Source organism: Leptonychotes weddellii, chromosome 3, assembly GCF_054177405.1.
Source record: "Leptonychotes weddellii isolate Sample4059 chromosome 3, ASM5417740v2, whole genome shotgun sequence".
In the NCBI taxonomy this organism is placed as follows: Eukaryota; Metazoa; Chordata; class Mammalia; order Carnivora; family Phocidae; genus Leptonychotes; species Leptonychotes weddellii.
This window is the reverse complement of record NC_138371.1, coordinates 108,669,935-108,682,844: the sequence shown is the minus strand read 5'-3', so window position 1 is coordinate 108,682,844 and position 12,910 is coordinate 108,669,935. Positions and strand designations below refer to the sequence as shown.

Below are 12,910 nucleotides of genomic sequence, written 5' to 3'. Positions count from 1 at the left end.
AAAAAAAAAAAAAAAAGAATTCAGGGCACAGCAGGGATGACTTGTCCCTGTTATGTGTTATCTGGGCCACAGTAGGGAAGAACTGAAAGCCAGGGACTACAGCATTTGGAACTGGAGAATCTACTTCTGAGATGGCTTCTTCATTCACATGTCTGGCACCCTGATGGGGATAACCAGAGGCACCGGCTCAGCTAGGAGAGCCTGCAGGTGGCCTTTCCAGCATGGCAGCCTCAGGGTACTTAAAGTTTTTACGTGGCATTCAGTGTTCCAGTGAATAAGGCAGAAGCTGCATGGCTTTGTATGAACTAGCCTTGAAGTCACATAGCATCCCTTATGTCACTGTGTTTGAAGCAATCCACTCAGATTCAATGGGAGAGGGAACCTGGGCTTCACTTTGTAATGGGAGGGGGTCAAACATTTGCAGCCATGTTTTAAAACCAACACAGGCTACTGAGTGGTACCATGAGTCACAGAATATGATTATTCTGACTGTGCCATCTCTGCACACAGTCTCACTCATCTGATAGAAATTGATAAGTTTCATTAAAATTCATAGAATTTCAGGGGCACCTGGGTGGCTCAGTCGGTTAAGCATCTGCCTTTGGCTTGGGTTTGTGTTTGGAACATTCTTACCAGTATACTTTTCTTATGTATAATGTAAAAAGCAGATATATATTTGCAAATCATATACCTGATGAGAGTATTCAGAATATAAAAAGAATTTTTACAACTCTAACAAAAAAGCAAGTAATCCACAATTTTAAATGGGCAAAGAATTTGAATAGATATTTCTCCAAAGAAGATTATTTAAATGGACAATAAGCATGTGAATGAATGCTCAGCATCAGTAGTCCATTTTTTTTTTTTTAAAGATTTATTTATTTATTTGACAGAGACACAGTGAGAGAGGGAACACAAGCAGAGGGTGTGGGAGAGGGAGAAGCAGGCTTCCCGCCAATCAGGGAGCCTCATGCGGGGCTCGATCCCAGGACCCTGAGATCATGACCTGAGCCGAAGGCAGACGCTTAACGACTGAGCCACCCAGGCGCCCCTTCAGTAGTCCATTTTTATAATGGGTTGTTTGTTTTTGTAAGTTGTAAGCATCCTGTATATATTTTGGATACTAGAGCTTTATTAAATATATGATTTGCAAATATTTTCTCTTGTTCTGTTGATTGTCCTTTCACTTTCCTATGCCCTTTGAAGGACAGACGGGTTTAATCTTATGAAGTCCAGTTTCTCTGTGTTTTCTTTGTTTGCTTATGCTTTTGGTGTCATGGCCAAGAAATCACTGCCTAATCCAAGGTCACAAAGACTTACACCTGTTTTCTTCTAAGACTTTTATAGTCTTTGATCCATTTTTAATTAATTGTGATTAGAGAACATGCTGTGTGTAATTCAGTCCTTTAAATTTAATTGAGGCTTTTTTTATGACCTAGCACATGGTCTACCCTTGGAAAATGCTCCATGTATGCTGAAGAAGAATGTGTTTTCTGCTATTGATGGGTGGACTATTCTACAGATGTCCATTGGGTCTGGTTGATTTGTAGTGTTACTAAAGTCTCTCTTTTCCTGTTCTTGTCGGTTTGTTCAATTCATTATTCTAAGTGTGGTATTGAAGTCCTAAACTATTGTTGAATTGTCTATTTCTCCTTTAATTCTGTCATTTTTTCCTTCATGGACTTTGAGGGTCTGTTGTTAGTTATGTTTATAATTGTTAACAGCTTCTTGATAGATCGAACCTTTCATCACTGTAAAATTGGAGTATTTATTTGTATTTGGTGTAATTACTGATCAGGCAGGATTTATGTCTGCCATTTTGCTATTCTGTCATTTTTTTTGTTTCTCTGTTTTTCTGTTACTTCTTTTGTGTTAATGTGTATTTTCTAGTATTCCCTTTTAATTCCTTTGTCATTTCTGTTCATATATATATATTTTTTAATTGTTTTCTTAGTGGTTGTCCCGGGGATTATAATTAACATCTTAATTTATAACAGTCTAGTTCAGATTAATACAAACTTAATTTCACTAGAGTATAAAAACTCAGCTCATAGATAGCTCTGTTCCTTCCCCATTTTTTGTGCTGTTATTGTTGTACAAATTACATCTTTATGCATCATTTGCCCATCAAAACAATTATAATTATTTCTTTGTGCAGTTGTCTTTTAAATCAGATAGGACAAAAAAGTAGTTATGAACCAAAAACTACTTTTATGCTTTTATGTTTATGTAGTTACCCTTATCAGTGCTCTTCAGTTCTTTGTGTGGGTATGAGGTACTAAGTTCCTTCCATAGCAGCCTGGAAGACTTCCTTTCGTGTTTTTTTGTAGGGCAGGTCTGATAGCAACAAAGTCTTCATCTGGGACTGTCTTCATTTCTCCTGTTTTTGAAGGATGGTTTTTCTAGACATAGGCTTCTTGGTGGACAGTGTTTGTTTTAGCACTTTGTGTTATCTATAGCCTCCTAGCATCCATGGTTTCTGAAGAGAAATCAGTTGTCAGTCTTTTTGAGGATCAGATGTATGTGATATGAGGTACTTTTCTCTTGCTGCTTTCAAGATTCATCAACTTCAGCAAGATTTTGGTCATTATGTCTTCAAATATTGTTTCTGCCCTCTTCTCTCTGACTTTTTGTGGGACTCCAATTCTGCATACTACTAGTAATACTCTTGATAGTATCTCAGAGGTCCTTGAGGTTCTGTCCTTTTTTTTTTTTTTTCATTGTTTTTCTTTCTGTTCCTCAGACTGGATAATCTCAATTGACCTATCTTCAAATTCATGGATTCTTTCTTCTGCCTGTTCAAATCTGCTGTGAATTCATTTTATTTATTATACTTTTAAACTCAAGAATTTCTATTTGGTTCTTTACTATAACTTAAATTTTTTTGTTGACATTTTTATTTGGTGAGACATCACTCTTATGTTTTCCTTTACTTCTTTAGGAAAGATTTTGTCTGTTCTTTGAACATATTTGTAATGCCTGATTTAAGGCATTGTCTGCTAAGGCCAATGTCTAGGCTTCCACAGGGATGGTTTCTGCTATTTTTTTCCTATATATGGGCCATACTTCCTTGTTTCTTTGCATGTTACTTTTGTATTGAACGCTAGACATTTTTAATAAGCTCTCTGGGCATACTGTTCCTACTGAGATTCCACCATTTTCTTTGAATAAATGCACTCCAGATTGCTACAGAACTTTGACTAATTTCCAGAGCTCAGAAATAGTTGGTTCCAGTGAATTTTGCCAGAGTTCTCATTGCTTTATGGAGGAGAGGATTTTCAGACATTCTTTTTTGTGCATTTTTATTTAAATTCTAGATAGTTAACATACAGTATAATTTTAGTGTCAGGTGTACAATATAGTGATTCAGCACTTCAGTACAGCACCCTGTGCTTATCACAAGTGCCCTCTTTAATACCCATCACCTATTTATTTTTAATTTTTTTATTTAAATTCTAGTTAATTAGCCTATAGTGTAATAATGGTTTCAGGAGTACAATTTAGTGATTCATCACTTACATATAACATCCAGTGCTCAACACAACAAGTGCCTTCCTTAATCCCCATCACCCATTTAACCCATCCCCCCTGCTCACCTCTCTCCATCAGCCCTCAGTTTGTTCTCTGTTGTTAACGTCTCCTATGGTTTGCCTCCTTCTCTCTTTTTCCCTTCCCCTATATTCATCTGTTTTGTTCTTAAAGTCCACATGAGTGAAATCATACAGTATTTATCCTTCTCTGACTGACTTATTTCGCTTAGCATAATACACTCTAGCTCCACAGACATTCTTAATCTACCATTGTCACTGATAGTACTTGAATTGATTTTTGAATATTTTAATTCGTAACAATTTTTATCATTTTTCTTGGTTTTAAGATGCTCATGTTCTTTGAGTTTCATTAAGTACCTGGGCATTGTGCTGGTACTTACTGTAAATCATTTTTTTTTTAATTCTGCTGCCACCACCCACACCACCCACACCACCACCAATACTAATGATACTCGTGTGTTCTGTTACACTGCATGTTTCCTAGAATCATTGTTATATCAGGAAATGATGCTACTATATCTTTTTCTTTCTTTCTGTTAATTGGATGCTACTATATCTTAAATCAAGTTAGTTCAATGTAATTTTCTTCCTAAAGAGAGCCAGGATAGTGGGAATAGAGGTATAAAACCTTCAGCAGGAAAGGAAAGGAAAGGTTGGCTCTGCTTGCTGTAAGAGCCTTTTGGTTTTATTTAAGACAGTTAAAAGACACACCAGCATATAGAGATACCTCCATAGGGCGGTGTGGCCCTCAGCCCATGGCAGGTCACAGTGTCCTTTGTGTTTTTTTGTAGGACAGGTCCCACTGTCTCAGAGCTCCCCTTCCGCCTGCATTGTGTCAGCACATGCTTACTCTGATCTAATTAGATGTTGCATGCATTTCTTTTCTATTTTTATTCCTTTCTTTCCCCCAAAGCTTTCATTTAATCATATAACAGACATGGATACAATGGTATCAAGGAAAAGAGTGTATCAAAACCTTTTCGCTTTTATTAAAGGTTTTGACAATGAGAGCTTTATAAAATGTCATTACATTCTATTTGTTATACAGTAAACCTTCACTTCTAAGTAGGAGACACATGCCATTTAGAGCAGCCATTTTAATGTGTAAAATAATTCTGAATTTTTTCTATAAAAATGTGTGGCTAAAATATGAAACACCTTTGCAACAAAATTGGCAATGTAACTTCAGTAAGATTTCAGAAGTGTCCCCTGGAAAAAAATGGGAATGTTTCCTTTTTCCTAGATAAACTCTAAACAGTTCAAGTTAAGGTACCATAAATTAGACCAAGCTAGAAAGGAACTTCATGTTACTAGAAAAGAACATCATGTAATGTGGACTTCTTCCATGTCAAACTGACAACCACTTAATGACAGTGACTTACCAATCATAAGAAAAATAGAATATGTTCTTCAGAAGGAAATGATATTACAGTATAATTCTTGTAAACAAGTCTCTTATCAAAGTATTGAATAGCTTCAGAGAACATTATCACAGAACGGGCAGAGATCATTTATATGACGTTAAAGGATTCCTTTATTTTAGATACCCTCCGTAAACAGAAACACACATCAAGTATAAACACTTGTAAAACTGATTCTCTTAATGAAACATTTCTTTACTACCACACTCAGCTCCTGGCTGCCTTTGGATGCAGAGGTTTAACTGCTGCTAATCTGTACAAGCCAAGGTGGGGACTGATCTGGAGCCTTAGCAGGCACTCCTGCACCTGGGCTCCTGCTGTTGTTGCTACTTCTGCACACCACCGGTGGGACCCACCTGGGTTTTCTGCTTCCTGCTGACAGACTATTTGTGATGGTTTCCTACGGGCCTTCAACGTACTACCCTTGGACTTAGCTTTCTTTTTTTTTTTTTTTTTTCAACTGGGGATTTTATCTTCACTTCTTCTTAATTTCTTTAACTTTACTCTTTCTCATAGGGAAATCTACATCATGTCTTCACTCTCACTAAAATCAGAATCGCCCTCAGACTCTTCACCGGCTGCAGAGTCTAGTTCAGAGTCATTCGCCCTGCCCCCGCCACTGTGGGTCTTCCTCTGTCGTACCCTGGCATGCACTGCTGCTTTTCTTTTCCGGGAACACCGTGAAAATCCCCTTCCTCTGGAATCTCACCCAGATCTAAATAATCACTGGTTACACAGCAGTTGGAGATATGGGGAGACGTCTTCATTGTTCTGTTCACTGTTGCCCATTTTCCTTTGCTTTTATCTTGAGCTTCCTCCACATGCACGGTGACTGTTGGAGTTGCTTCACTGATAGATCCAGTATGACTCCACGTCTCTCTGGCAGAGCTTTTCATCCAAAGCCATCCTTCTCTAGGGGTTTTCTCTGGTAATGGAATGTCTTCTTTCTGGAGACTCTTCGGTGTTAGGTTTTGGTGTTTCTAGTTCTTAACTCCTCTGGTGTTGTTCTGGGCTTCTTATTTCAAGGTGCAGTTGCAGAAACAAAATCGTCACTGCTGTCAGAGTCCTCAAACTACGAGTAATTGACTGGTTTGTTACGGCTCGCGGGCCGCAGTGTGGCCCCCTTCAAGACTGGTAACGTGCAGCTTTCAAGGTCTTGTTGGCAGCAGTGCGGTTTCAGTTCCCACCCACAACCAGACACCGGAGCTCTGTGCCCCCTGCCACCAGTCCTCCAGTGATTACCAGCCATCCTGGTTCTATTCATTGTTAATATTTTCTATACTAGCCTCCTGCTACATTGACCTACCTGCTTGAATAAGCCAAGTTAACCCCTGATGCCAGTTGCGGTTTGTGGTGTTTTTATTAAATGCTCCATTTAAAAGGATGCATCAGTTTTGTTGTTTGTGATTTTTGTTTGCTTTTTAATTTTCACTCAGGACTTTCTCATTCTCATACTCTCTGATTGTGCTTCTGGACACCACTTTGTGGAACAAATTCACTTTGGCCTAGAAAAAGAACTCCATAAGAATGAATTTAGCAAAGGGGTGCCTGGGTGGCTCAGTCAATTAAGTTTCCAACTCTTGGTTTCGGCTCAGATCATGATCTCAGGGTCCTGGGATCAAACCCCGCATCAGGCTCCACGCTCAGCACAGAAGTCTGCTAAAGTTTCTCTCTCCCTCTCTCTCTGCCCCTTCCCTGCTCTCTCTGCCTCTCCCCTGCTCTCTCTCTCTCTCTCTCTCAAATAAATAAATAATCTTTAAGAAAACAAAGAATGAATTTAGCATGATGTAGTGGAAAGAGCAGATGTCTTTGGTATCAGATCTGAGTTTGTTTGGATTTTGACTCTGCAACTTAACAGCTGTGTGATGTTGCCTTATTAGTCAAGTGTCAAGTTTCCCATCTATCAAATAGGGATAACAGAGTGGTTGTGAGGATTCAATGAAATATGGTAGATAGAGGTCTTTCCACAGTGGCTGGCACAGATTAGACACTCAAAAAATGATTCTTCCTTTCTCTTTCACTTCCAAGTGTTTATAGACTGGAGGAACGATGGCTTTGAGCTGTCTGTGGCTCCAGGCCTGCTCTGATTTACTCATTCCCTAACAGTCTTTTAAAAAATAGTTCTTTTGAGGTATATTTCACCTACCGGAAAATTTACCTATTTTTAAGATGTGCAAGTCAGGGGCGCCTGGGTGGCTCAGATGGTTAGGCGTCTGCCTTTGGCTCAGGTCATGATCCCAGGGTCCTGGGATCGAGTCCCGCATCGGGCTCCCTGCTAGACGGGGAGCCTGCTTCTCTCCCTCTGCCTCTGCCTCTCTCTCTCTCTCTGACTTTCATGAATAAATAAAAAAAAAAAAATGTGCAAGTCAATGGCTTTTAGTATATTCACTGAAGCATGCAGCCATCATCACCGAATTTTTAGAACATTTTCAAAGAGAAAGCCCATACCCATTAGCAGCCATTCCCTAGATGCCCAGGTTTTGAATCATCTGTCCCAATCCTCGTTTTCCCTCAAGCCCGGTAAGTTTTAGTGTGCAGTTTTTATAGAAGGCATACACTCTGTGAACAGAAATGCTTGTACTGTAGTCTGGGCTTCTGCGCTCATCCCCGAAAGTGTTCTCTCTAAGGTTACCATGACCTTTTAACCGCCAAATCAGAGAAACGCTCTTTGCTCCTTACCTTATTGGCCTCTTCTGTGGCATTTACACTACTGGCCACTTTTTCTTTGTAGACACTTTGTAGACACTCTTTTTGTAGCCTCCCTTTTTTAGTTTGAAGTCTTTCTGTCATGGTCTCCTCCTGGCTAGTTGTTCTGTCTCTGAGCAGCTAGCCCATCTGTTTAAAGGTGGGTGTTGCACAGCTCTCTGTAACCTTCCTCGAGTGCTGGATGAGTACATTCTTCCATATTTCTACGTGATATCAATTAAATACCTTTATTTAGTCCCTCTTAGCAGTTTGCTGTCCCACTGGGATGGAAGTACACCTGTTTCTTTACCTTTCTCTGACAACTTCAGGTTTCCCTTTTTAAATTTATTCTTGCATAAGATGTTAGCTAGGCTCTTTCCCAGCTGTGCACATTCTGCTTGTGTTTCCTCCCCGCTTCCTGTTCCTAGTCCATTTCCCTATCAAAGACTAGCTGTTACCCATGTGGATACCAGTGTGTGATATGCATTTGGGGAATTGAATCTTTACCTATATTTTTAGTCTCAAATATTTTTTTATGATCCAGTTTTTGTCACCATTTTTTTATTGAATGAAATATTTTAAAAATGCATTTCTCATTAAATCTGCTTACTTGACAAAAATCATTTTTCTCAGAGATACAATTTTCCAAGATACTCGTCAGGTCCTTGCAGGAACATTTCCTGGAGTGCTGCACAGCAATGCAGAAGGAAACATCAGTTGTCCCCTTTCTTTCTTTCTTTTTTTTTTTTTTTTTAAAGATTTTTATTTATTTATTTGACAGAGAGTGAGACAGCGAGAGAGGGAACACAAGCAGGGGGAGTGGGAGAGGGAGAAGCAGGCTTCCCGCAGAGCAGGGAGCCCGATACGGGGCTCGATCCCAGGACCCTGGGATCACGACCTAAGCTGAAGGCAGACGCTTAACGACTGAGCCACCCAGGCGCCCCCAGTTGTCCCCTTTCTTAACAAGGCGATGAGAAAACAAGGAATGAGAAAAAACTGAATAAAGAAATTCTATAATGATCTTTCTGAAGAACTTGAAACCCACAGCTTATCTTAGTTTGTGAGGGGAAATATATTACTTTTACAGTTAAGGGATAGCTTTCAGTTTTCATTGAATTTAATCCTGTACTTAATTTTTAATGAAATTTTAGATTGTTAAAAATATTGTCATTGAATGAAGTCTGCAGCGCTAGATGCAAGACCACTGTACGCAACCTCTTGGGCCTTTGCCATGCTTTCCTGCAAGTGGCAGAGCTTAGTGAGTATTGCTACTCACTAATAAATGGATGTGTATCCTTGGCCGTGAGAGCGGAAAGACACAGTGTCACTCAAGGTCAAGTCGGGATGCAAGAGCCCGTTGTGGAAGAAGTCTGCTGTTTCCACTCCTGTGGTTAAGCCGTTTCACCTGTGCAAAAAGGGTTATGTAATCAGAATGTCAGAATAATATTTGCAGTGTAGCAAATATTGGTACTGGTATATTTCTAGTACTAGTATATATCTGAATACAGTTTTTTATTGAAGTATTCTTTGAAATACGCACGAAGCCACTGTGCCTTATGCCTTGTTTTAAATTAGCTCTGCAGTGTGGTAGGAACTTCGTTTGAGCAGAGGTTAAAATCAGAATTACGTACTACTTGTGGATTCCCTCTTGGTGAGTTTTGCATCGAAGCCATGGCTATTCTGTTGTTGTAGCACAAGCTATTAGTCATTTTTCCTTTCAAATCATCTGGGAACCACCTGATGGTCTCTTTCTAGATGTCCTGGAGCTTCTCATCAGAGACTTGCCCTAGAGAGGAGGAAAACTGGTAAAACTCAGACAGAGATTGAGAATGAAAACGGAACCACTATAATAGATCTACCAGGTACTTTATCACCTGAAACGGACTGTTCAGGGACAGGCACGGAGCCTGCTGAGCGCAATGTGACGTCGGCGTCTCTTCCTGCGTGGACTGAGGAGCCTGGCCTGGACAATCCCGCCTTCGAGGAGAACGCAGCCACTGACAGTATGTGCTCTTCACCTTGCTTTGGCTTTCATCTCTGTTTGCAAATCAGACATTTCCTTTCCTCCCACTACTCCCTATTACTTTCCCGACATGCGTTTTTTTTCCCTCTGCAGAAAATAATTTTATTGAGATAGGCTTCACATACTGCATATTCACCCTTTAAGTGTACAGTTCTAACAGTTTCCAGTTTAGAAACAGAAGGTGAATCTTACCCCGAGGCTGGTTATCCTCCCCCCTGCCCCTCTTCCGTTGTAGTCCATGAATTCACTGGCCATTAATAGGCTGCTTCTTGTTTGTTTTGAAGCCTGTTGCTTCTTGACTAAGAAGTCCACAACATCGAGAACAACAAAAGTAATACCTCAGCCTAGGTGCTTATTCTGTCAGGCACTGTGCCAAGCACTTGACATATATTAACTGATTAAATGCTTGTACCAGTAGTGGATTCTTTTAACGGTGAGGAAACTGAGTCTTGAGAAATCAATGGTCATAGTCCGAGAGCCAGGAAATGGCTGTGTGGGTGTCTGACTCCAAGGCCATGCTTCTGACTACTACTGTCCTTGGTAGCAGCCACTGATCTGTCTGCACGACCCACCAGCAAATAGGCAGAGAGTCTGTAGTCATAGATCTTGGGCATATCTTGATAGTTGGCCCTACGTCTTACTTTTAAATATGATTTTCTCTTATGAACATTCGAAATTTTGCTACAACTCCAAGTTTTCCCGACCACGGCTATAACACTTTTTCCATCTCCTAATGCTCAGATCAAGACCCTCCTCTTCTTAGAGCTTAATGTGGTTACTTTGTCAACCACTATGGTGATTGTATACCACAGAGTTCGTCTTTTTTTTTTTTTTTTTAATGTACTGCCTTGCATTATTTACAGTTGTTTCATGGGTCAAACTTTCTCTGATCAATTAGAACAAGATGACATTGTCCGTATTTTTCTTTATCAGATCACTGTGTCATCCCTAGTGATCTGATACATAGTGGTTATTTGTTGATTATTTACTGATCACCTTTAGAAGAGGAAGTGTTTTGGTAATCTTAACCTATAGATGTTTTTTGTCATTCTGTTTTTCTTATCCAGTGGTATTGCTTTGTTATTAATCATCTATTAACATAAGTTGATAACTAATGATAGATGATAACTTACTTACCTGAAGATCATCAAAATATAAAACGTTTTTCTTTCCATCTATTTTTCTCTCTCTCATTTTTAACTTGGCAGCTACGCAACAGCCAGTTAGTTTACCGGAAGGCGAAATTACCACGATTGAAATTCACCGGTCTAGTCCTTATATTCAGTTAGGAATTAGCATTGTGGGCGGCAATGAAACGCCACTGATTAACATTGTTATCCAGGAAGTCTATCGGGATGGGGTAATCGCCAGAGATGGAAGACTCCTTGCTGGAGACCAGATTCTTCAGGTATCAATTTTAAATTATTTTGTTAACTTGCATCTTTTTTGCTCTTATTCATAAATTTAAAACTTAGGAAATTGTGGTACTGCAGAACCTGAATTATATAAAGGTAAGTTTTACTGTTTTTTATATGCAAAACAGATCAGAATTTATCTGTAATTTCTCCTCTACTTCCCCAAGCACATGGAATGTATTTTTTTTCTCCCTGTCTTAAATTTGATCCCACGTGTAGCTCAGTGCTTGGCTCTTTGGGCCAGCTGGATTCTTCCTGGCTTGGTTGGCTATTTCAGGGCCACCTTCACTGCTAAATTCTCTTGTCCCCTTGGCTGTATCCCTAGTCCAGTGTACCATCCGTTAGCTTCATTGTCTAACTTATCCTTCTCTCCACTGATTACTGTAATCTAGAAAAGACAGATCATGCAGCACAAGTTACTTAAAACTTATACCATTGAACTTAAGGTAGAATTAGAAATCATGGCCACCTCTTGTTGGCTGTGGCTCTCAAATTTGCTCTCCTCCACAAACAACCTGACTCTGCACTAACCCTTGATGCTACCCTCTCCCTCTTCTCTTTAAGGAGAAAAAGCTACTCCAACAAAAGAACTAGCTTAGGACAAGATGCTGTTATATTAGAGGGCATGTTGACACTGAGGGTGTGGGGATGGCCAGAATTTTCCTATATAGGACGAGAGTTTATGTGAAAATTGGCCTGCATATATGACCCAGATAAGTGTGATACTTGAAGTTAAAAAAAAAATGGATATTTAGGAGAGAAGAAATAGTCATGAATGAGAAAAGGTGTCTTCTAGGAACCCAAGCTCAAGGACTTCTTGCCTCTTTCACCGTTCAGTCCTTCCCCACAGTCTGTTGGTATTCACCCCTTCCGTTTTCCCAGCCACCTCTCTGGTCTGCGCCCTCACTGCTTCACGTCTAACCCAGTAGAATCAACACCCCTGCCTCCCCGCTCTCTGCTCTGAAATCCGGCGCGACCATTGCCAGATTAATACATCTGTGACTCTGCTTTCCTTGGGAAGATTTGACCAGAGAATCAAGTTTAGACTGATTAATCTAATAGGGTCATCTGTGGTCTGTCACCTCAACCTTAACCCTTTCTTTTTCTTTCAGCCATAGCCATTTGTGTATTGCTGAAATGTTATAGGCATGGTGCTCGGAGCTGAGGATACAATTAAGCGCAGAAAGCAGCCCCTGCACTCATGGAATTTATAATCTAGCAGAGAAACCAGACCTAGCAATCTCCTTGCTTCTCTCCAGACAGCTTATTCCCACGTTCCAGCCTGTCCCCACTGTGCTGCAGCTTCGCCACCTTCATCCTGAAAGCCCCACCCTGCCATTTTCACCTGTTCAGACCTCTCCTCACTTTAGGTGCCCACAACATTCCTTGCTTTTCCCTTCACCACTTCACACATCATCAGTCACAGAGAAGTATTCAAATGCACTGTCTTTCTATGGTGATTGCCGCCACCTTAATGGTACGTATTATGGTACAGACCTCCCACTGTGCTGTGCCTGGAGTAAGTGCCCAGGAAGTACTTGCTGAATCAATAAAAGAGTGGATTTGGATATAATATCCTATCGGGAATAGCTGTCTCCTTCATCAAAACAAAACTTAGAACCTCTAGGATTTTTAGCTCTTCAAAAGAAATGTCCAGATGGGGAAAAAAGACAGACTAAGTTCCCAGAGCAGCAAGGATTGACCTTTCCTTTCGGGGCTCCTGGCTTTGCATTCCCATCTGTATTCTGCCTCTTGCAGTATATTATTTCCGCTTCAACACTCCCCTCCTTCATTGCACTTAGTCTGGCTGACACA

General features: G+C 40.2%; 1 protein-coding gene and 1 pseudogene across 7 annotated transcripts in view; one reads left to right on the top strand and one right to left on the bottom strand.

The window, feature by feature from the left end:
- LNX2 (ligand of numb-protein X 2) overlaps window positions 1-12,910 on the top strand; it is an 81,156-nt gene that overhangs the window by 48,700 nt on the left and 19,546 nt on the right. For all 7 annotated transcript variants that reach the window (XM_081814766.1, XM_081814762.1, XM_081814760.1 and 4 more), the window contains 2 exons: window positions 9,413-9,660; window positions 10,889-11,088. In XM_081814766.1, the coding sequence (XP_081670892.1) occupies window positions 9,413-9,660; window positions 10,889-11,088 (448 nt within the window). The remainder of the gene's footprint in view (window positions 1-9,412; window positions 9,661-10,888; window positions 11,089-12,910) is intronic.
- Window positions 5,383-6,221, bottom strand: LOC145720728 (RAD51-associated protein 1-like; annotated as a pseudogene).